Source organism: Pristiophorus japonicus, chromosome 4, assembly GCF_044704955.1.
Source record: "Pristiophorus japonicus isolate sPriJap1 chromosome 4, sPriJap1.hap1, whole genome shotgun sequence".
NCBI lineage: Eukaryota > Metazoa > Chordata > Chondrichthyes > Pristiophoridae > Pristiophorus > Pristiophorus japonicus.
In genome coordinates, this window is record NC_091980.1 from 297,988,497 (window position 1) to 298,013,599 (window position 25,103).

Below are 25,103 nucleotides of genomic sequence, written 5' to 3' on the forward strand. Positions count from 1 at the left end.
ACGTAGGGTAGAATGCGGGAGGCCAGCCAAGAGTGCGTTGGAGCAGTCAAGTCTAGAGGTAACAATGGCAGGAATGAGGGCTTCAGCAGCGGATGATCTGAGGCAAGGGCAGAGAAGAGCGATGTTGTGGAGGTGGAAATAGGCGGCCTTAGCTATGCTTTGGATATGTGGTCGAAAGCTAAAGTCAAAGTGACCCGCTCCTTCTCTGCAGAGAACTGCCTAGTTAGACTTGAGGCGCACCTTAAATTGAAATCAAGTTACCCTCACACTATTCTTTAAATAGTTCTCAAAAATATTGGATCAAAGACATTGTCTCTGGATTGAATCCAAGCAGAAATGACAATCCATCATTCTTCAACTTACTCCATCATTTTTCTGTGGGACAGCTTCCTGGCTTCAGATCTGCAACATTATTCTATCCACTGAAACTATCCAGGCCCAATCAATAGGGACTTTGAATAGGGCTTTTGTGTAAAAACGATGAATCTTCCGCAGCCATTAGCTGAGGACTGAGCAACTGCTTCCATGATTGAACCTAAAACCGTTTGTACTTTGAAAAACATTTTTAAAATGACCTTTAGCAACTTTTTATACCTGAAAGAGCTGTGGCTTAACTGTAGTACAATAATATTGAAACAAAGCTAAGGATGTAAGAAACTGTTGGAAAAGTGAGAGATCCCAGTTGGATGGTAGACAATGTGTGAGGAATGTATGAAAACAATCCTAATATCTCAGTGGGTAGCACTCTCGCCTCTGAGCCTAGAAGGTTGTGAGTTCTAGTGACTTGAGCACATAAATCTAAGCTGATACTCCCAGTGCTGAGAGAGTGCTGTGCTGTCGGAGGTGCCGTCTTTCAGGTGAGATGTTAAATCGATGTAAAGGATCCCATGGCAATACTTTGAAGAAAAGCAGGTGAGTAATCCCTAGCCAATATTTATCCTTCAATCAGCATAACAAAAAACAGGTTATCTGGTCATTATCACATTGTTGTTTGTGGGAGCTTGCTGTGCGCTTTGGGATGTAAATTGCCATATAAATACAAATCTTTCTTACTTAAATTGACCAAGCCTTTGGTCACCTGCCCTAATGTCAGTGTTTGTTTGATCGCACTCCTGTGAAGCGCCTTGGGATGTTTTACATAGAAACATAGAAAATAGGTGCAGGAGTAGGCCATTCGGCCCTTCGAGCATGAACCACCATTCAATAAGATCATGGCTGATCATTCACCTCAGTACCCCTTTCCCACTTTCTCTCCATACCTCTTGATCCCTTTAGCCGTAAGGGCCATATCTAACTCCCTCTTGAATATATCCAATGAACTGGCATCAACAACTCTCTGCGGTAGGGAATTCCACAGTTTAACAACTCTCTGAGTGAAGAAGTTTCTCCTCATCTCAGTCCTAAATGGCTTACCCCTTATCCTTAGACTGTGTCCCCTGGTTCTGGACTTCCCCAACATTGGGAACATTCTTCCTGCATCTAACCTGTCCAGTCCCGTCAGAATTTCATATGTTTCTATGAGATCCCCTCTCATTCTTCTAAACTCCAGTGAATACAGGCCCAGTCGATCCAGTCTCTCCTCATATGTCAGTCCTGCCATTCCGGGAATCAGTCTGGTGAACCTTCGCTGCACTCCCTCAATAGCAAGAACGTCCTTCCTCAGATTAGGAGACCAAAACTGAACACAATATTCCAGGTGAGGCCTCACTAAGGCCCTGTACAACTGCAGTAAGACCTCCCTGCTCCTATACTCAAATCCCCTAGCTATGAAGGCCAACATACCAATTGCCTTCTTCACAGCCTGCTATACCTGCATGCCAACTTTCAATGACTGATGTACCTTGACACCCAGGTCACGTTGCACCTCCCCTTTTCCTAATCTGCCGCCATTCAGATAATATTCTGCCTTCTTGTTTTTGCCCCCAAAGTGGATAACCTCACATTTATCTACATTATACTGCATCTGCCACGCGTTTGCCCACTCACCTAACCTGTCCAAGTCACGGCATTAAAGGCACTGTATGCGAGCTGTGGTTGAAAGTTACTCAGTTTTGAAAAGTTGTTGGAGCTTTTGGAAAGCTATTAAAAGTTTTCAGAAACTAAATAGAGAATTCTAAAATGTATTCCAACAGTTAAGAGTAACACAAGTTCTCAAAGCACAAAAAGAAACATATGCACAAGTTGAGAAAAGAAGTAATTGGATGATAAACCATTAAAGACGATTACCGATGTCAAAAATAATAGCTGAAGACACACTCCAGAACACTTAAGTACTGCAGAGGGAGATGGAAGAGCATGGATACTATGTCTAACATCCCTTCCGAGGAGTGAGGTTGTTTGCTTTTATGCTAATGCCATCCAAGGACAAAATTTAACACTGGAATCCTACAATGGAGGGTCATGACCCCCCCCCCCCCCCACACACACACACACACTCATTTTGAGGTCAGGAACACCACCTCCATTTTTCTCCCAGGAACCTCAGTCATCCACCTTCGGTCTCCAGTTTTGGGCCTGCAGCTCTGTGCGGTCCCAGGCTCTGCCTTAGGACCCGGTAAGTCCACATTCCCCATTTCCCAGCCTCTTGCCGAGTTCGATCCCCCAGTTGACCAAACTTGGTTCCTCCACCAGCATCTACCAATGCCACCCTCCAGTATGGACTGTGAACCTTGTCAAGCATGTACTCTGATCCTGACAGTGGGCATTATTCTATTGAACTGTCCGGAAGTGAAACACAGCCAATAACTACAATCACATTTATTGCTATTCTCACGATGATTTAGATTTTGTCAATTTATATTAAGTGGCCTTTACTATAATCATTGACAGTGACCTTTATGATGGTACTAATTGTAATATGGTAAAATGAAGTCATATAAAATAGTCGTCAGTGATTCATCTCTGTATCTGTTCAGTCCTTGATACCTTTGTTAAGCTGAGAGTTATTTGACATTTGAGTCAGTTTTGTACATTTGCCTGCAGAACACTGCTTAATCAACATTAGTCAAATTGGTTGATGGAGGACAATTTAATTCCTAGGCACGAACACAAATCTTTATCCATTTTTCCTAATTATTTGTTGAAGGCAGGGATGGGGCTGATCTGGATCTATCTAAAAGACGTCATTTCTATAACATCTTTCACAAACTCAGAATGTCTCAAAGCGCTTCACAGCCAATGAAGTACTTTCGAAGTGTAGTCACTGTTGTAATGTAGGGAAATTTAATGAATGACAATTTTATCAGTTTTAGGTGTTGGTTGGGGGATAAGTATTGGCCAGGACATCAGGGAGAACTGCCCTGCTCTTCTTTAAAATATTGCCATTGGATATTTCACGTCAACCTGAGAGAGCAGACGGGGCCCCGGTTTAACGTCTCATTCGACAGCGCAACACTCCCTCAGCACCATCCAGGACAAAGCAGCCCACTTGATTGGTACCCCATCCACCACCTTAAACATTCACTGCCTCCACCACCGGCGCACCGTGGCTGAAGTGTGTACCATTGACAAGATGCAATGCAGTAACTCGCCAAGGCTTCTTTGGCAAAATCTCCCAAATGTGCCACCTCTACCACCTAGAAGGACAAGGGCAGAGGTGCATGGGAACACCACCACCTCCAAGTTTCCCTCCAAGTCACACACCATCCTGACTTGGAAATATATCATCGTTCCTTCATCGTCGCTGGGCCAAACTCCTGGAACTCCCTCCCCAACAGCACTGTGGGAGTACCTTCACCACACGGACTGCAGCGGTTCAAGAAGGCGGCTCATCACCACCTTCTCAAGGGCAATTAGGGATGGGCCATAAATGCTGGCCTTGCCAATGACGCCCACATCCCAGAATGAATTTAAAAAACTGAGTCACAGCTGACAATGAATGACTTATCTTCTTTGAATATCTGAATTTCCTACAATGAACATCAGTTCAAGCCATTCGACCAATCACAACATACAAAATCATTTTAAAAGATGCCATTCAGTGTCAATACAAACACCTGAGAAATTATAAATTATAACAGTTCCTTTGTAAAACCTTAAATTCAGTGCAAGGTTCATGGATCATGGATCTTCTATTTTCTCTCCATGGTTATTTTGCTCAATTTAGCTCAGGATTTCCTCAGTTTATAACCACCTTGTCCTCCATAAATAATTTTAGAAGGGAGTTGGACAGGTACTGGAAGATGAGGAATTTACAGGGATACGGACAAAAAACGGGGATGGGGGACTAAGCACGACTGCTCTGGTGAAGTGCAACATCACCACTGGTGCCTGGGAGACCCTGGCCGAAGACTGCCCTAGGGGGAGAAAGTGCATCCGGGAGGGCGTTGAGCTCTTCGAATCTCAACGCTGCGAGCGTGAAGAGGTCAGGTGCAGGCAGCGGAAGGAGCGTGTGGTAAATCAGTGCCACCCCCCCCCCCCCCCACTTCCCCCAACAAATATCTGTCCCACCTGTGACAGGGTCTGTGGCTCTCGTGTTGGACTGTTCAGTCACCAAAGAACTCACTTTAGGAGTGGAAGCAAGTCTTCCTCGATTTCGAGGGACTGCCTATGATGATGATGCTCTTTGAAAGAGTCAGCACAGGCACGATGGGCCAAATAGCCTCCTTCTGGGCTCCAGGTTTCTCTGATTCCATCCTGGTTTTGTGTGTCCGTAGCTCAATTGTCCTTCTGTGATGCTTTGCTGCATTTTCTCAAGGTCGAAAGTCAGTTCTCTCTTTTTATTTTTAGGCATGATTTGTAAGGTTCAAATGCGTGTTAGTTTTCTTAATTTTCATGCAGGTTATGTAATATTATATTGGAAGCTGGACAGAAATGTATTAATTTGAATCGCTGCATAATGCTACATGTCGTTAGGGGATGAAATCAGAAACCAGCTCTCAAGACTCAGTGGATCAGATGCACTGTGTTCTGTGATACTGAGAAGGAAGGAAGGAGAGGGCGAAAGAAAGACAGAAATAAAGGGGAAAAGAAAGAAAAGAAACATTTAGAGAGTGCTTTTCTCGACATCGGGACCCCCAAAAGCACTTTACAGCCCATGAAGTACGATGGAAAAGCAGTCGCTGTTGTAATGTAGGAAACATGGCAATCACATTTTGCACAGCAAGATCCCACAAACCGCAAAGCGATAATGACCAGATAATCCGTTTAAGTGATGCTGCTTGAGGACATTTATCATCACATCAGACCCATAGACGAAATTACTCTCGTCTATAGCACAGCAGATACAACAGACGCTGATCAAATCACTTTTCATAATGGAGAACGGCACTTTGAAGATTCACTGCTCCTCCCTCCTTCAGGACATTAATCTATCAGCTCGGGACAAGGCTGGGAGGGGAGGGCGGTCAAGTGAGGTGGGCTTCTCTGCTTTGTCTTTTGTCATCTTAAACGATACCGGTAACAAATCTGAAAGGGGCTAGAATTTTTATTAAAAACCCAAACACATCATTCAATACAACTGTACTATTTTAAACATCGACAATGGATCTAACAGTCTCAATAATGACAGGTGAATTATAAAGTGCAGTATTTAATGCTGCAGTCTCATGCTAGGAACCAAAGCACAAAACCAGAGAACAATTAGAAACATAGAAACATAGAAAATAGGTGCAGGAGTAGGCCATTCGGCTCTTCGAGCCTGCACCACCATTCAATAAGATCATGGCTGATCATTCACCTCAGTACCCCTTTCCTGCTTTCTCTCCATACCCCTTGATCCCCTTAACCATAAGGGTCATATCTAACTCCCTCTTGAATATATCCAATGAACTGGCATCAACAACTCTCTGCGGCAGGGAATTCTACAGGTTAACAACTCTCTGAGTGAAGAAGTTTCTCCTCAACCCAGTCCTAAATGGCCTACCCCTTATCCTAAGACTGTGTCCCCTGGTTCTGGACTTGCCCAACATCGGGAACATTCTACTTGCATCGAACCGGTCCCGTCCCGTCAGAAGCTTATTTTTTCTATGAGAGTACCCTCATCCTTCTAAACTCCAATGTATAAAGGCCCAGTTAATCCCGTCTCTCCTCATATGTCAGTCCTGCCATCCCGGGAATCAGTCTGGTGAACCTCCGCTGCACTCCCTCAATAGCAAGAACGTCCTTCCTCAGATGAAGAGACCAAAACTGAATACAATATTCCAGGTGAGGCCTCACCAAGGCCCTGTACAACTGCAGCAAGACCCCCCTGCTCCTATACTCAAATCCCCTAGCTACGAAGGCCAACATACCATTTACCTTCTTCACTGCCTGCTGTACCTGTATGCCAACCTTCAATGACTGATGTACCATGACACCCAGGTCTTGTTGCACCTCCCCCTTTCCTAATCTGCCGCCATTCAGATAATATTCTGTTAATTTGTTTTTCTACTCCCTTTCTTTCAAAGTGTTCCCACAATTCCAATGCAATTTGTTCAACCTTCGCACATCAACTCAATCTAAAATGACTGCTCGATGTGACGTTACATTTACCATTCAGCAAACACTTCTGCTAGCCTGGGTCTCGTGAATCCCACAGTGCATTGAGAAGCATCTTTAGAGATCCATCAACCAAATGCCTCAAATGTTAAAAGAATATAAGAAACATAAGAAATATGAGCAGGAGTAGGCCATTTGGCCCCACGAGCCAGCTCTGCCATTCAATAAGATCATGGCTGATCTGATCATGGACTCAGCTCCACTTCCCTGTTGCACTCCATAACAGACTCTTATCGTTCGGAAATCTGTTTATCTCCACCTTAAATATATTCAATGACCCAACCTCCACAGCTCTCTGGGGCAGATAATTCCAGATTTACAACCCTGAGAGAGAAGAAATTCCTCCTCATCTCAGTTTTATATGGGTGACCCCTTATTCTGAAACTATACCCCCTAGTTCTAGATTCCCCCATGAGGGGAAACATCCTCTCTGCATCTACCTCGTCGAGCCCCCTCAGTATCTTATATCTTTCAATAAGATCACCTCTCATTCTTCTGAACTCCAATGAGTATAGGCCCAACCTGCTCAACCTTTCTTCATTCCTGAACCTCCTTGGGATGAGAACCAAAGAAATATAGACAAAAAAGTTTAATTTTCTCAACAAATAGAATTTTTATTTTCTTCTTGTCCAAGACTGCAACCAAAATATTATTAGGATTTGGAAAAGGACACAGAAAGATGTTGAGGTTCTGTAAAGCATGCACTCCCATGTTCCGCCACCAGGGAGCTCATCCCCTGAAGTCCCAAGGGATCCCAGCATCCCTTGGGAGCACTGTATATAAGCTAGCCCCTAAGGCCTGTTCCTCACTCTGGAGTGTCTTATTAAAGATTGAGGTCACTGTTACTTTAACCTTCCTGTGTGCAGCCTCATTTGTGTTAGAAACACAATAACTGGCGACGAGAATACGAATCCAACGCAAAGATGCAGTAAACTGTGGGCATCCTGGAGAAGTTCTGGGAGGGTGAGGACTGGGAAGCCTATGTCGAACGGCTAGACCAGTACTTTGTAGCCAACGACCTAGACGGAGAAGGAAGCACTGCAAAAAGGAGAGTGGTCCTCCTCACAGTCTGCGGGGCACCGACTTACAGGCTCGTGGGGAGTCTCGTGTCTGGCATGCGAACTAAGCGGCCTGTCCAGCGAAGCTGATCGAGTGTGGTTCGTACTTCAATGTTACACAGAGACAAGCTATTTGGATGAACCAGTCCATGCAGTTAGCGTTTTAATTCTGAGCAACATGGTGCCACCCCAGAAAAAATGCATTTTTATTTTAAACTGGTGTGCACAGAAGCTCAGATTGGAAGAGGATGCCCAGGTGGCTAATTCCACGTCACTGGAAGCCCCTGTAATGTTAAGCATACTGCGAATGCCCTGGGTGTAATGTAAAATTGATGTTACAACAACCTGCGTTTATATAGCACTTTTAACATAGTAAAATGTCCCAAGGTGATTCACAGGAGCATTATCAAACAAAATTTCACACCAAACCACAAAGAAATATTCGTACACGTGACCAAAAGCTTGGCCAAAGCAGTAGGTTTTAAGGAGCATCTTAAAAGGAGAGGGGGACAGGCTTAGGGAGGGAATTCCAGAGCTGCTGTCTCGTTCATTATAGGTGCTAATGTGTTAAAACTGCCGTAAAGTAGTAAAACCCTGTTTGTGCAATCATTTGAGAACATAAGATTAAAAACTGAATTTAAAGAAATATTCTGAAAGGACACTGGAACAGATGGAAGGAGTTATACACAAACCAGTTTTATTCAGAGATAGATAGATAGGTACAGGGTGTACTCTGTCTACCCGAATGTGATTCGCACCACAGGGACCTCAACATGACAGCTGGATCAAAAGAGAGAGATGCAATAGATGTCATATGAAAAAGTGGTCCGTTGGCCTCCTCTTCTCCCTCCATGCAGCAAAACATGAACATGTCTACAGTGCTCAAGAAGCACCAATGGAAATACCGCCAGCTCAGTTGCAAGTCAAATAAACATTACCCAGCTACAGTAGAGGCACAGCCCATAAACTATAAATTGTAAAGTGCAGTAAAATTTGAATTATGCCGCTCTCCATGTTCCACATTTAACACCCAGCAACACTGTACTAGAACTATAATCTCACTCCACTTCATGACTGAGAATGAATTGATGGTGCACAACATGGCAGATGATGAGAGTAATAAAATCCATCAAAGGTTTGTCAGCTTAAACGAGCACCACCAACTGCTTAAAAGCATTCAGGTCTACGTCTGGTTATTAGAGATATATTCTAATGGGGCTGTCTTCCAGACGCAATGCTTGACACCACTGAGGGAAAAGGGATTGAAGCGATACTCGACAAGGTGACTTAAAAAAAAATCCTAAAGATTTCCTTTGCTTTTAACAGCGTGGGTACGGAATAGAAACACAGTTCTTTTCTCCTCTTCACGCACAAGGTTCTTTGGGGAAAAAGTAAAATCAGAGCCAGGCCATTCAGGAGAGAAGTTAGGAAACACTACTTCACACCAAAGGTGGCAGAAGTGTGGAACTCCCTCCCACAAAAAGCAGTGGGTGCTAGCTCAATCAATAATTTCAAATCTGAGATTGATAGATTTTTGCTAGCCAAGGGTATTGAGGGATTATGGAGCCAAATGAAGTTAGGCTACAGATCAGCCATGTTCTCACTGAATGGCGGAACAGGCTCAAGGGGCTGAATGGACTGTTCCTGTGCCTAGCACAGACAAGTAGATTCCAGCAAGAATAAAGCAGATAAATAGGATGGCCCCCTTGACTACGTGGAAAGAATCTAACAAGCAGAAGGGATGAACACGAGGTGATTAAGTTTACAGAATGAATAGGATCACTAAGGGAAGCTTTTTTATGGAAGGTGGGGAGGGAAAAGATAAATTTTAATGCCATTTTGTACTCATTCTCAGTACTTCCTTGCCATGGATACTACCGACATTACTCCTATTGATGGTCAGAGAGGAGCACTTCTGCAAAAGACAGACACAACCAAATGTTCCATCTAATTCTTTTGTTTCGTACACAGTCTCTTTGAATTTGCTGCGCGTGTATCTTTTCCAGCGGCACCAGCTGACTAGTGGTCTGCGCAGGACCGCCATTCGATGCGCGACCGCACAGCTTAGGGAGAAACGTTGCACATAACCGCTTCAGGTCTCTATTATCATTGTCCCTGGGGGGGTGGGAGGGGGTTATGCAATCGCACAGGTAACTGTACGGCAACGTGGGTCAACTCCCGCATCAGTAAGGTGCTCAGACTGCTTATGGGACCGTCTGAACACAAAAAGGAATCTGCGGCAGACCTGGGGTAGTAGCACCGACCTCCGTAAGGCCGGCACTGCGTTTCTAGGGCAAGGGGGCATAGTCTAAAAATTAGAGCCAAACCATTTCGGAATGAAATTAGGAAACGCAATTGGTGGTAGAAGTTTGGAACTCCCTTCCACAGACAGTAATTGATGCTTGATCAATTGTTAATTTTAAATCTGAGATTGATAAGATTTTTGTATTAAGGGATATGGGGTGAAGGCGGGTGGTATATGGAGTTAGGTTGCAGATCAGTCAGAAAAAAAAGTGTGCTTGGATGTGCATGTGAAGTGCCGTAACCTACAAGGCTACGGACCAAGAGCTGGAAAGTGGGATTAGGCTAGATAGCTTTTTCGAATGGCACAGACATGATGAGTCGAATGGCCTCCTTCTGTGCCATAAACAGCAGAGCAGGACTCCAGTCGTCCTGGTTAACCCTTGCCACTGGATAAAGGCCTAGATTTGTCAAGCCCGTGTGGTGGATGATGTGTAACGGTCACCACACGTAAAAAATATCCACGCACAGGGGAATATCGGGTCCTTCATTGAAACATCTGCAATCTCATCCCTTTTGGTGTGGAAGCAAGTCATCCTCATTCAAGGGACTGCCGATGATGATGATGACATTTCTATGATTCTATGATCTCAATTGATGCCGGAAAAGGATCGAGGAGGCTAGATGGCCTACTTCTATGTTCCTCAGAGCTGAACACCGTTAATATATTTGCCTTGGAATTAGTGTAATAAGGTAGTTATTGGTTATACATCAGACTGTGTCTTGTTCAATCCTTGGGGGACCCAAGACCTAAATGAGCTGCTTTGTGTAGGGTGAAACAAAAGCCAAATGAAGGTTTGACAAAACAATTAATTAGAATCTTTCCGTGAGTGGTAAATTACTGTCGCTGAGGTTTCAGAAGATAAAATACTCGTCATTTTGGCTTCCCTTGTTTCTCTCTACAGTCCTCTGTTCTATATTTAGTACATATTTTATACGTTTCCAACAAAGAATTCTTGGACTACAGTGGAGGGAATTTAAATATCAATTTATCAATTCTGACATTATGCTCAGCATTTAATTAAAGTTTTTCAGGCAACTGAGAAATCAACATTCATGTATAAATACTTTGTTATTATTCAGATGGTTTAAAATGGAACTGAAACGGAAACTCCCGCTAGATTCAATCATCGTGTAACAGCTGCTCATTATGTTCATGTCACTTTATCAAAGTCTCCACCTGCTACAGCACATTGCGTGTCCAACATAGAAAGTGTTCCATTCTCCCGCACTAAACTGGATTCACCTCGACTTGCAAAGATTTGGAACAAGCCATTAACTCGGGCACTGATGGGGAGACCCCAGAATGCGGGCACTGATGGGGAGGGCCCCTGAAAGCGGGCACTGATGGGGAGACCCCCTGAAAGCGGGGACCCCTTGAAAGCGGGCACTGAAGAGAGAGCCCTGAAAGCAGGCACTGATAGAGAGGGCACTGATGGGGAGGGCCCCTGAAAGCAGGCACTGATGGGGAGATCAACATTCCCGTTAAGCTGCGCAGCGGTCTGGAGGTCCTGCGCAGGCCACTCACTGGCTTTTCAATTCAAGAAACCGCACATGCGTGAAAATTTGAATGGGCCACGCAGCCCGTTAAAAGGACCAAAAAAAAAGTTACAGGGAACATTGGGAAAGACTCTTTAGTATTTCCTCAACCGTCCTTCAGGTGCATAAAGAGCGAGTAGAAAACTTGTGCTAAAAACAGTGAGCTGATGCATCTCTGCCTTTGTGAATCTTCCAGCACAAAACCAGCACTTCACCACCCCCCAGAAAAAGTTTGTAGAATTATGGAGACTCTGCCACTTCTTCACTGACTCGTCTCTGTCACTTATGTTCATTCTCCTCTTTGGGATCTTGGTGGTAAGAGTTCGGCTGGGAGTCTGCGATACTTTCACTGTCTGACTTGACTGGGAAACTCTGTCCGACTCCCAACACCTGCCTCACGGTCATGTTCACTCTGGAGTTCTGTAGGTATTTGGCACAGATTTCCCAGTCACCTTCGGCACTTTGCCCAAAGCTTGTGTCAACGGAGTCGCTGTCCCTGGCCGTTATGCGCTCTAAACAGCTTGGGATTGCCTTTCCTTCCAGATTAGGGACAATCCGGGGCACTGCATGATACAGTAGGCGGCTCCTGCCCGACATGATCATGATGTCGCCGCTATGCATGAACATGGGAAGGGGAGGGTCCTGCCTCTTCTGGCCTCCAAGTAAAAACACAGCTGATTGGCCAAAACTAGAGGGAGGAGAGAGAAGAAGAAAACTTGAGATTAGCAATTTCAGTTATTTTCACCTGTCAATGTTCTGTCCTCCCCTCCTCCTAAAGCAGTGGCTTAATGGTGGTGTGATCATCTTTTGGTACCTCATCCACAAAGCTATGCTTCAAATGCAATCCTAAACTGTGTCTGTGGACCATTCCATCTGAGGGGTGGCCATCACAGCTGACCCAGTAGCTAGTTTCACCCAACACCGGGACTAACTTAACTCAGCGCAGACCAAGGACTTCTTGCAGGAAACTATACAGGCAGAATAATTTTGGATAAGCTTATGGTGGGTGGATGATGGAAGGACAGCCAAGAGAGAAGTAAAGTAATTGAATCTGGAGATAACAGAGGTACGGATGAAGGTTTCAGTGGTAGATGGGATGAGGCGGTGGCAGAGGTGAGCTATGTTGCAGAGATGGAAGTAAGCGGTCTTTGTGATGGAGAGGATGAGACCTGAAACTCAGTTAAGGGTCAAACATAACACTGATGTTGTGAACAGTCTGATCCAGCTTGAGACAATGGTTGGAAGGGGGGAATAGAGCCAGCAACAAGCTTCGGAATAGCAATATACAACACATTTAAAGCAGAACTTAATCAATTGTACCCAAATCATTTAGCCTATTGATTCCCATTCACCAAAAAATATCAGAAACCCAATTATCGTGGTCTTGAAATAAAAATATTTATATGCCATAACTTTTCTACATTTATTACCATGTTACACTGAAAAATTGGCCAAAACATCGGATTTTCATTTTGCATTCAGGATAATATGTTTTTGACTGTATTGAGCCATTTGGCTTCTCACTTTGATGAATTGAAACGTCTGTATCATTCTTCGGTCACATCTATTTCATAAGTACTGCTCAACATTAGAATCCCAGAGGCCGTTCGTTCAAAATGTTGGAGTAGCAACACTGTGGTGGAATTTAGACTTGCACCCATGATCTTCCGCTGCCCAAATCACCTCTCAGGACATATCCATAGGAAAGGTGTCTCCCCAAAAACACAGAGAGTTAACCTGCGCTATATTCACAGCCTGGTGGGCAATTTCAGTGTGATACTGCCAAGGTCCCACATGGCAGACTGGTTACGGAAGTAAAAGCCCATGGGATCAAATGGAAAGTTGGATCCAAAATTGCCTCAGTGGCAGGAAGCAAAGGGTAATGGTCGACGGGTATTTGTGGCTGGAAGGTTGTTTCCAGTGGGATTCTGCAGGGCTCAGTACTAGGTCCCTTGCTTTTTGTGGTATACATCAGTGATTTAGATTTCAATGTAGGGGGCATGATTAAGAAGTTTGCAGATGATACAAAAAGTGGCCGTGTGTTTGACAGTGATGAAGAAAGCTGTAGACTGCAGGAAGATATCATTGGACTGGTCAGATAGGCAGAAAAGTGGCAAATGGAATTCAATCGGAGAAGTGTGAGGCAATGCATTTGAGGAGGGCTAACAAGACAAGGGCATTCACAATAAATGGTAGAATATTGAAAAATGGAGAGGAACAGAGGGATCATCAGTGCATGTCCAGTGATCCCTGAAGGTAGCAGGAAATGTAGATAAGTGGTTAAGAAGGTATACAGAATACTTGCCTTTATTAGCCAAAGCATAAAATATAAGAGCAAGCGGGGGGGGGGGGGGGGGGGGTTATGCTAGAACTGTATAAAACACTAGTTAGGCCACAGCTAAAGTACAGTTCTGGTCACCACATTACAGGAAAGATGGGATTGCTCTAGAAAGGGTACAGAGGAGATTTACTAGGTTGTTGCCAGGACTGGAAAATTTTAGCTATGAGGAAAGATTGAATAGGCTGGGGTTGTTTTCTTTGGAACAGAGGAGGCTGAGGAGAGACTTAATTAAGGTGTATAAAGTTCTGAGGGGCCTAGATAGAGTGGAGAGGAAGGACCTATTTCCCTTAGCAGAGAGATCAATAACCAGGGGGCATAGATTTAAAGTAGCTGCTAGAAGGATTAAAAGGGAGTTGAGGAGAACTTTTTCATCCAGAGGCGGTGTGGGTCTGGAACGCACTGCCTGAAAAGGTGGTAGGGGCAGAAACCCTCATCACATTTAAAAAGTACTTGCATATGTACTTGAAGTGCCATAACCTACAGGGCTACGGACCAAGAGCTGGAAAGTGAGATTAGACTGGATAGCTCTTTTTCGACCGGTGCAGAAATGATGGGCCAAATGGCCTCCTTCTGTGCTGTAAATTTCTGTGATTCTAAGCCGAGGATTAGGTCAGCCATTCAGATGAGAATTGTGCAACACTGGGGGAAAAATGTAAGTTACGAGGTTTAGAAATAAAAAAAGGCCAGTGTTCTGCAAATTGTTAGAATTCAATTACTTTTATTGATCTTCTCAATGTTTACTCGCTCCCTCCCTCCACCAGGCACCTTCATCCAGCCTGTAGTCAGTCAATCATGGCCATATACTTCCAGGTGTCACAGACTATGCTGAGACAAAGATTAAACTGTCAGTATAACTGAAGTTACAGTCTGTGCAAAACCTTTCTCCCTCCAGATGCCAAGTGTGTTTTGTTTGCAATGTGGAGTAAAGGCATTTAGAGCTATAACAGAGTCCCCCCCGCCTCCCCCCCACACACACACCCTGCACTCTCCCAAGTCCTATATGTGACCACTTCAGATGGAGAGCAAACTGAAGAGTTGATATTTATGGTACTCAAGGCTGTTGGTTTGAAGCACCAGCACAAAAGGAACAACTTATCCAATAAATGACAAGGGCTTCTGCTTAAACCATTAATAAAACAGAACCACTAAAATCGAATGATTCAGCCCATCGGGCCTGTGTTGGCTCTTTGAAAGATCTATCTAATTAGTCCCACTCCCTGTCCTTTCCTCATAGCCCTGTAAATTTTCCCCCCTTCAAGTATTTATATAATTCCTTTTTGAAAGTTATTGAATCTGATTCCAGCACCCCTTCAGGCAATGCATTCCAGATCATAACTTACTGTGTAAAAATAATTCTCTACATCTCGCCTCTGGTTCGTTAGCCGATTACCTTGAATCAGTGTCCTTGAATCTGGTTACTGATCCTTCTGCCAGTGGAAACACTCGTGAACACTGCTCGACACGAACCGTGATAATCAGCAAAGATATTCACCAATGGTGCTTCTGAAAAATTGCCATTTGTTCACTTTCCTTTACCTGAATGATAAAAGGGGTTTGGAGTAGTCCATCTCGGATTCATCCACATGGATACCCAGTGAGGAGTCAAAATGGTAATAATTCAGTATCCCAGCTTCTGCCTTGAATTGCTGGAAGCCACACGCCGCTGCCACTTGTTCAGACAGGTAAGCGAGGTCTACAGGGAATGTTGTATAGTGATCGGGTGAATACTTCTGCAAACAAAAAGCACAAAAAAAAGTCAATTACCCACATAGCGAAGGCCACCTAAAAATGAGAGCATGAACACTGGTTGCTGAAAGATAGAATCATTAAAGATTACATATTCAACTAGTAATGAAAACGTGAGAGTTTATATAGTATAAAGTTTCATTATTTCTTAACTTGAATTTGGGTAATGTTTGAAAGGCATTTTTAATGGCTGAGAAGGTGTTAGTGGGTTGCCTACATGAACCACACCAGTCGTTAGAAGCATTGAATATTACAGTATAAGAGGCAATTCAGCCCATCGTGCCTGTGCCAGCTCTCTGAAAGCACTATCCATTTAGTCTTATTCCCTTGCTCTTTCTTTGCAGCGTTACTTTACTGAAATGTGGAATAATTGCTGATGCCCTTGATGATAATTATGCAGTATTATAGAAAGCATTTTTTTGTATAATGAAGATTTAGATGTTGAGAAAGGAGGCTTAGTTTGACTAGAAATCTGTTTGAAGGTAGCATACTTTGAGCCATATCATTGCAATAGCAAATGTGTGAGCGTTGAACAGGTTTTTTTTGGGACATACAAGAAAGCTCAGATCTGAAGTATTTGTGACTCTGAGGCGGATTCATGGAGTCAGTAAGAAAATTCAATCCCCTTACGAATGTTTCAGAAAGCAATTCTCTTAGGGGTGCTTAAGCTGTGAGGCTAGCTGCAGAAACAAGCACATGCAGCTATTGATGTTGGGGCATCAAAAGGTGAAACCGTTTAGTGCCAGTGAGATTGCTGTTTTCTTTTCGTAATGACTTTAGGGTACCCTGATAGGGCAGGCCCTCTAGACCAGAAGGTACTTTTGCAGGTGGAAAAAATATTGTAAGAAAACATATGTCCTCAATAGGATGCTGGAAGAGAGTACTACGAAATGGAAGTCCCATTTTGTGCACCCATTATTAGCACCAGACACTCGTAATTCACATGTAGCAGAGTTAGATATGGAATAAAGCGTTTCCTACTCTGCCCCAGTCCAGAAAACACCATACTTACATTGTATCATATTTTGCCATTTTCTCTGTCAGCCTTCGTGAGTGAGAGCATTAATTGAGAGCTGAATTGGGAGCTGTTGTGTTTTGTGGTGCTGTTGTTAGTAGGAACTTGGTTGAGACTGCCCAAATTAATTTCTCTCAGATGATTTTCAAACCATTCATTGGACTGGGTTTAAACTGGTGTGGAGAGTTAACTCCGAGCCATAGAAACATAGAAAATAGGTGCAGGAGTAGGCCATACGGCACTTCGAGCCTGCACCGCCATTCAATGAGCTCATGGCTGAACATGCAACTTCAGTATCCCATTCCTGCTTTCTCGCCATACCCCTTGATCCCCCTAGTAGTAAGGACAAGATCTAACTCCTTTTTGAATATATTTAGTGAATTGGCCTCAACAACTTTCTGTGGTAAAGAATTCCACAGGTTCATCACTCTCTGGGTGAAGAAATTTCTCTTCATCTAGGTCCTAAATGGCTTACCCCTTATCCTTAGACTGTGATCCCTGGTTCTGGACTTCTCCAACATTGGGAACATTCTTCCTGCATCTAACCTGTCTAAACCTGTCAGAATTTTAAACGTTTCTATGAGATCCCCTCTCATTCTTCTGAACTCCAGTGAATACAAGCCCAGTTGATCCAGTCTTTCTTGATATGTCAGTCCCGCCATCCTGGGAATCAGTCTGGTGAACCTTCGCTGCACTCCCTCAATAGCAAGAATGTCCATCCTCAAGTTAGGAGACCAAAACTGTACACAATACTCCAGGTATGGCCTCACCAAGGCCCTGTACAACTGTATTAACACCTCCCTGCCACTGTACTCAAATCCCCTCGCTATGAAGGCCAACATGCCATTTGCTTTCTTAACTGACTGCTGTACCTGCATGCCAATCTTCAATGACTGATGTATCGTTGCACCTCCCCTTTTCCTAATCTGTCACCATTCAGATAATAGTCTGTCTCTCTGTTTTTACCTCCAAAGTGGATAACCTCACATTTATCCACATTATACTTCATCTGCCATGCATTTACCCACTCACCTAACCTATCCAAGTCACTCTGCAGCCTCATAGCATCCTCCTCGCAGCTCACACTGCCATCCAACTTAGTGTCATCCGCAAATTTGGAGATACTACATTTAATCCCCTCGTCTAAATCATTAATGTACAATGTAAACAGCTGGGGCCCCAGCATAGAACCTTGCAGTACCCGACTAGTCACTGCCTGACATTCTGAAAAGTACCCATTTACTCCTACTCTTTGCTTCCTGTCTACCAACCAGTTCTCAATCCACGTCAGCACACTACCCCCAATCCCATGTGCTTTAACTTTGCACATTAATCTCTTGTGTGGGACCTTGTCGAAAGCCTTCTGAAAGTCCAAATACACCACATCAACTGGTTCTCCTTTGTCCACTCTACTGGAAACATCCTCAAAAAATTCCAGAAGATTTGTCAAGCATGATTTCCCTTTCACAAATCCATGCTGACTTGGACCTATCATGTCACCTCTTTCCAAATGCGCTGCTATGATATCCTTAATAATTGATTCCATTATTTTACCCATTACCGATGTCAGGCTGACCGGTCTATAATTCCGTGTTTTCTCTCCTTCCTTTTTTAAAAAGTGGGGTTACATTGGCTACCTTCCACTCCATAGAACTGATCCAGAGTCTATGGAATGTTGGAAAATGACTGTCAATGCATCCGCTATTTCCAAGGCCACCTCCTTAAGTACTCTGGGATGCAGACCATCAGGCCCTGGGGATTTATCGGCCTTCAATCCCATCAATTTCCCTAACACAATTTCCCGATTAATAAAGGATTTCCCTCAGTTCCTCCTTCTTACTAGACCCTCTGACCCCTTTTATATCCGGAAGGTTGTTTGTGTCCTCCTTAGTGAATACCGAACCAAAGTACTTGTTCAATTGGTCTGCCATTTCTTTGTTCCCAGTTATGACTTCCCCGGATTCTGACTGCAGGGGACCTACGTTTGTCTTTACTAACCTTTTTCTCTTTACATATTGATAGAAGCTTTTGCAGTCCATTTTAATGTTCCCTGCAAGATTCCTCTCGTACTCCATTTTCCCTGCCCTACTCAAACCCTTTGTCCTCCTCTGCTGAGTTCTAAATTTCTCCCAGTCCCCGGGTTCGCTGCTATTTCTGGCCAATTTGTATGCCACTTCCTTATCTTTAATGCTATCCCTGATTTCCCTTGATAGCCACGGTTGAGCCACCTTCCCTTTTTTATTTTTACGCCAGACAGGGATGTACAATTGTTGTAATTCATCCATGCGGTCTCTAAATGTCTGCCATTGCCCATCCACTGTCAACCCCTTAAGTATCATTTGCCAATCTATCCTAGCCAATTCACGCCTCATACCTTCAAAGTTACCCTTCTTTAAGTTCTGGACCATGGTCTCTGAATTAACTGTTTCCTTCTCCATCCTAATGTAGAATTCCACCATATTATGGTCACTCTTCCCCAAGGGGCCTCGCACAACGAGATTGTTAATTAATCCTCTCTCATTACACAACACCCAGTCTAATATGGCCTCCTCCCTAGTTGGTTCCTCAACATATTGGTCTAGAAAACCATCCCTTATGCACTCCAGGAAATTTTCCTCCACCGTATTGTTTCCAGTTTGGTTAGCCCAATCTATATGCATATTAAAGTCACCCATGATAACTGCTGCACCTTTATTGCATTCACCCCTAATTTCCTGTTTGATGCCATCCCCAACATCACTACTACTGTTTGGTGGTCTGTACACAACTCCCACTAGCGTTTTCTGCCCTTTGGTATTCCGTAGCTCTACCCATACCGATTCCACATCATCCAAGCTAATGTCTTTCCTTACAATTGCATTAATTTCCTCTTTAACCAGCAATGCCACCCCACCTCCTTTTCCTTTCTGTCTATCCTTCCTAAATGTTGAATACCCTTGGATGTTTAGTTCCCAGCCTTGGTCACCCTGGAGCCATGGCTCCATGATGCCAACCACATCGTATCCGTTAACTGCTATCTGCACAGTTAATTCGTCCACCTTATTCCGAATACTCCTCGCATTGAGGCACAGAGCCTTCAGGCTTGCCTTTTTAACACACTTTGACCCTCTAGAATTTTGCTGCAAAGTGGCCCTTTTTGATTTTTGCCTTGGGTTTCTCTGCCCTCCACTTTTACTCATCTCCTTTCTGTCTTTTGCTTCTGTCTCCATTTTGTTTCCCTCTGTCTCCCTGCATTGGTTCCCATCCCCCTGTCATATTAGTTTAACTCCTCCCCAACAGCAGTAGCAAACACTCCTCCTTGGACATTGGTTCCGGTCCTGCCTAGGTGCAGACTGTCCGGTTTGTACTGGTCCCACCTCCCCCAGAACCGGTTCCAATGCCCCAGGAATTTGAATCCCTCCCTGCTGCACCACTGCTCAAGCCCATAGGTTTATGGGTTGAGTGCTAAGATTTTATTTCGGTATCAATCCTTGAGAGACGAGATGAGAAGGAGCTCTCCTATAGGGTGTCAAGCCTTGGCTCAGTAGTTGCCCTCTCGCTTGAGAGACAGAACATCGTAAGTTCAAGCCCCACTCCAGAGACTTGAGCACATAATCTAGGCTGAAGCAGTGTTGCAATTGCCATCTTTTGGACAAGTTGTTAAACCAAGTTTCCGTCTGCCCTCTCAGTTGAATGTAAAAGTGGGATGTGGGACGAAGCATGACTGTTCTTTCAAAGAGTCAGCGCAGGCACGATGAGCCGAATGGCCCCCTCCTGTGCTGTAGGTTCCTATTTCTATTTTCCCCATAGTCCTCCAAATGTTTATTTTTCAAGTAGATGTCTCTCTTTTGAAAGTTACTATTCAATTGTTGTGCCATGGTACACCTCCAATGGTACAAGGTTGGGAATTCTAGGATATTAGCCTAGCAATGATGAAGGGATGGCAATATATGTCCAAGTCAGCGTGGTGTGCAACTTTGAAGTGATTGTGTTCTCACAAGATTTCTACCTTGTCCTTCTTGTTGTTGGAGATCACGGGGGAAGGAGATGATGTTGAAGTAACCTTGGCGAGTTGCTGCAGTGCATCTTGTAGATAGTACACATGGTAACCACACTGGATGCCAATGGAGCAAACTGCTCTGTTCTTGATAGTGTTGAGCTTTGAGTGTTGTTATGGCTAGGCCCATAGAAACATAGAAAATAGGTGCAGGAGTAGGCCATTCGGCCCCTCGAGCCTGCACCTGCATTCAATATCATGGATGATTATGCAACTTCAGTACCCCATTCCTGCTTTCTCTCCATACCCCTTGATCCCTTTAGCCATAAGGGCCACATCTAACTCCCTTTTGAATATATCTAACGAACTGGCCTCAACAACTTTCTGTGGTAGAGAGTTCCACAGGTTCACAATTCTCTGAGTGAAGAAGTTTCTCCTCATCTCGGTCATAAATGGCTTACCCCTTATCGATAGACTGTGACCCCTGGTTCTGGACTTCCCCAACATCGGGAATCTTGATCCTGCATCTAACCTGTCCAGTCCCGTCAGAATTTTATATGTTTCTATGAGATCCCCTCATTCTTCTAAATTCCAGTGAATACAAGTCTAGTCGATTCAGTCTTTCTTCATAGGTCATTCCTGCCATCCCGGGAATCAGTCTGGTGAACCTTCGCTGCACTCCCTCAATAGCAAAAATGTCCTTCCTCAGATTAGGAGACCAAAACTGAACACAATATTCAAGGTGCGGCCTCACCAAGGCCCTGTACAACTGCAGTAAGACCTCCCTGCTCCTAAACTCAAATCCTCTCGCTATGAAGGCCAACATGTCATTTGCCTTCTTCACCACCTGCTGTACCTGCATGCCAACTTTCAATGACTGATGTACCATGACACCCAGGTCTCGCTGCACCTCCTTTTCCTAATCTGTTACCATTCAGATAATATTCCGCCTTCCTGTTTTTGCCACCAAAGTGGATAACCTCACATTTATCTACATTATACTGCATCTGCCATGCATTTGCCCACTCACCTAATCTGTCCAACTCACCCTGCAGCCTCTTAGCATCCTCCTCACAGCTCACACTGCCACCCAGCTTAGTGTCACCTACAAACTTGGAGATATTACATTCAATTCCTTCATCTAAATCAGGCAAGTGGTCAGTATTCCATCACACTTCTGACCAAAGCCTTGTAAGCTGGCGGAGAGGCTTCGAGCACCTGGCCTATCTCCTGCACTTGTAGCCACAGTATTGGTGACCACAAAGACGTTGATGGTGGAGAAATTGCTGATGGTGGTGCTGCTGAAGGTTGCGGGAGCTGGCTGGGATTATCTTTTGATCAAGGTGGTCATTGCTTAGCACGTGGTACAAATGTTACCAGCCATTTGTCAGCCAAGCCTAGAATTTGTCCAGATCCCGCAAAGGCCGGTTTCATTATTGGAGAAATTTTGAATGGAATTGAACACTTTGAAATAGTCAGCAAATAACTCCACTCCTAATCTAATGATCAGGGGAAGGGGAGGCTATTAAACAAAGCAGCTGAAGATGGTTGGGATGAGAACGCTTCCCTGAGGAACTCCTGCACCAATATAGAAATCAATAGTAGCTTGTTAACTTTCTAGTATTTTTACAATCTTTGGAGTGAATAGGAACACATTTTGAAAGATGCAAAGTGAACTAGCTGCAGGAATAGTCACAATTATCCATTGTATCTCATTTACCATTGCAAGAGAGGGAGAGAGGAAAAGAAAAACTTCCAAATTTTTAAAATAATGAGGGAAATGAAGGGGTATTTTCTACAAATGAGGACACAAGAACCACAGGCCCTTTTAGAGTTACATAACTTTTCAACAAATCATTTGATCACGTCAAATTTGAAAAAATGGCCTGTACTTTGCGGTCAGGGGTGAACGAATGACGCTTGCTGTTCATTACACTTACAGCTGCCCACAGACTTTTGTGGACATTTGTGTGGCAACTTATGGTAATTAGAGATCCATTGCCAGTACGATGCCCTCTACAGGGGATCTGTGGCATGCGTGTGGAAAAGCAATAGCGTGGCTCTTCAATCAATCAGATTGAAGAATCCTAACTGACACATGCAGAGTTGAAAGTGTAAGTTAGAATATTTAATTCAATGTAAATTAGAAACATAGAAATTTACAGCGCAGGAGTAGGCCATTTCGGCTCATCGTGTCCGCGCCGGCTGACAAAGAGCCGCATAGCCCTTAGTCAGCATCCCTAAAGGTTACATGTAAACCTATGAACAATGTCGGAAAGGCAAAGAGCACCTAGCCCAACCAGTCTGCCTCACACAACTGCGACACCCCTTATACTGAAACATTCTACACTCCACCCAAACCGGAGCCATGTGATCTCCTGGGAGAGGCAAAAATCAGATAAGTACCCAGGCCAATTTAAGGAGAAAAAAAATCTAGGAAAATTCCTCTCCGACCCATCCAGGCGATCGAAACTAGTCCAGATCACCACCCTGGCCGTATTCTAGTCCCTGCAGTACTTACCATTATATCTGCGCCGTCCAACAAAAGGTCACCCAGTCTAATCCCAATTACCAGCTCTAGGTCCGTAACCCTGCAGGTTACTGCACTTCAAGTGCCATTCCAACCATCTCTTAAAAGTGATGAAGGTTTCTGCATCCACCACTCTTCCAGGCAGCGAGTTCCAGATCCCCACAACCCTCTGTGTAAAGAAGCCCACCTCAAATCCCTTCTAAACCTTCCACCAACCACCTTAAAACTATGCCCCCTCGTAATAGACCCCTCCACCAATGGCAATAGACCCATACTATCACCTGTGTCCAGGCCCCTCAATATTTTGTACACCTCAGTGAGGTCTCCTCTCAACCTCCTCTGTTCCAATGAGAACAAACCCAGCCTATCCAATCTGTCCTCATAACTAAGATTCTCCATTCCAGGCAGCATGCAAGTAAATCTCCTCTGCACCCTCTCTAGTGCAATCACATCCTTCCTACAATATGCCGATCAGAACTGCACGCAGTACTCCAGCTTTGGCCTAACCAAAGTATTATACAATTTAAGTATAACCTCCCTGCTCTTATATTCTATGCCTCGGCCAATAAAGGCAAACATTCCGTATGTCTTCTAACAACCTTATCCACCTAGCCTGCTACTTTCAGGGATCTGTGGACAAGCACTCCAAGGTTCTTTTGTTCATCTACACTATTAAGTGGCCTATCGCTTAATGTGTACACCCTTTCCTTATTAGCCCTCCTTATTAGCATCACCTCACACTTCTCTGAATTAAATTCCATTTGCCACTGCTCTGCCCACCTGACCAATAGATTGATATCCTCCTGCAGCCCATGACTTTCCTCTTCATTATCAACCACGAAGCCAATTTTAGAGTCGTCTGCAAACTTCTTAATCATACTTCCTATATACAAATCTAAATCGTTGATATACACCACAAAAAGCAAGGGACCCAGTACTGAGCCCTGCAGAACCCCATTGGAAACATCCTTCCAGTCACAAAAACATCCATCAATCATTACCCTTTGCTTCCAACCTCCAAGCCAATTTTGGATCCAACTTGCCAGTTTGCCCTGTATCCCATGGGCTTTAACCTTCATTACCAGTCTACCATGTGGGACCTTATCAAAAGCCTTGCTAAAGTCCATATGTACTACATCATACGCATTACCCTCATTGACCCTCTTGGTTACCTCCTCAAAAAATTCAATAGGCTAGTCAAACACGATCTTCCCTTAACAAATCCGTGCTGACTGTCCCTAATTAATCCTTGCCTTTCCAAATGCAGATTTATCCTGTCTTTCAGGATTTTTTCCAATAATTTTCCCACCACTGACGTTAGGCTGACAGGCCTGTAAATACTCGGCCTATCCCTTTCTCCCTTCTTAAACAAGGGTACTACATTAGCAGTCCTCAAATCCTCCGGCACCATGCCCAGATCCAAAGAGGACTGGGATATGATGGTCAAGGCCTCTGCTATTTCCTCTTTTTCTTCGCTCAACAGCCTGGGATGCATTTCATCCGGGCCGTGGGACTTATCTACTTTCAAAGCTGCTAAACCCCTTAATACTTCCTCTCTCACTGTATTTATTTCATCCAGAATATGACACTGCTCCTCGAAAGCAGTATCTGCATTACCTCTTTCCTTTGTGAAAACAGATGCAAAGTATTCGTTAAAAACCTTACCAACATCTTCTGCCTCCACACAAAGATTACCCTCGTGTACACAAGATGGAAGAAAGATTGGAGAGAGATAAAAGACAAAAATTTTAATTTTTCATTTGAAAAAAAAATTCCAACAATAATTAAAATCTGAAGGAATGAGACACCACACTGGTGAGATTAAATTTTCAGGGCCAGAGAGGTTGTTTGCCAATGAAGACTTACTGCGCCATTAATAACTCACTTACACTTGAATGGACAAGCCATAATTTTTTCTGGTGTGTTTAGTGAGTAACGAGTGGTAAGTACCATAACTTCATATCCTTCGTGTGTTTTAATGCCTAGTCTCTCGGCGAGGTACTAGTGTGGCAAAGTTTGTGGAGGAGGCAGGGCAAATGGGACAGCAACTTCCTGATTTCTGCATTTAACTGCACATGTGCGGACGCTGGAAGTTGCTGTCTGATTTAATCCTTAATAAC

General features: G+C 44.0%; 1 protein-coding gene across 2 annotated transcripts in view; it reads right to left on the reverse strand.

The window, feature by feature from the left end:
• Positions 1–7,887: 7,887 nt before the first annotated feature.
• Positions 7,888–25,103, reverse strand: part of alkbh1 (alkB homolog 1, histone H2A dioxygenase) — a 64,049-nt gene continuing 46,833 nt past the window's right edge. For both annotated transcript variants that reach the window (XM_070879618.1, XM_070879617.1), the window contains 2 exons: positions 15,253–15,446; positions 7,888–12,063 (listed from right to left, as the gene is read on the reverse strand). In XM_070879618.1, the coding sequence (XP_070735719.1) occupies positions 11,655–12,063; positions 15,253–15,446 (603 nt within the window). In that variant the 3' untranslated portion in view covers positions 7,888–11,654. The remainder of the gene's footprint in view (positions 12,064–15,252; positions 15,447–25,103) is intronic.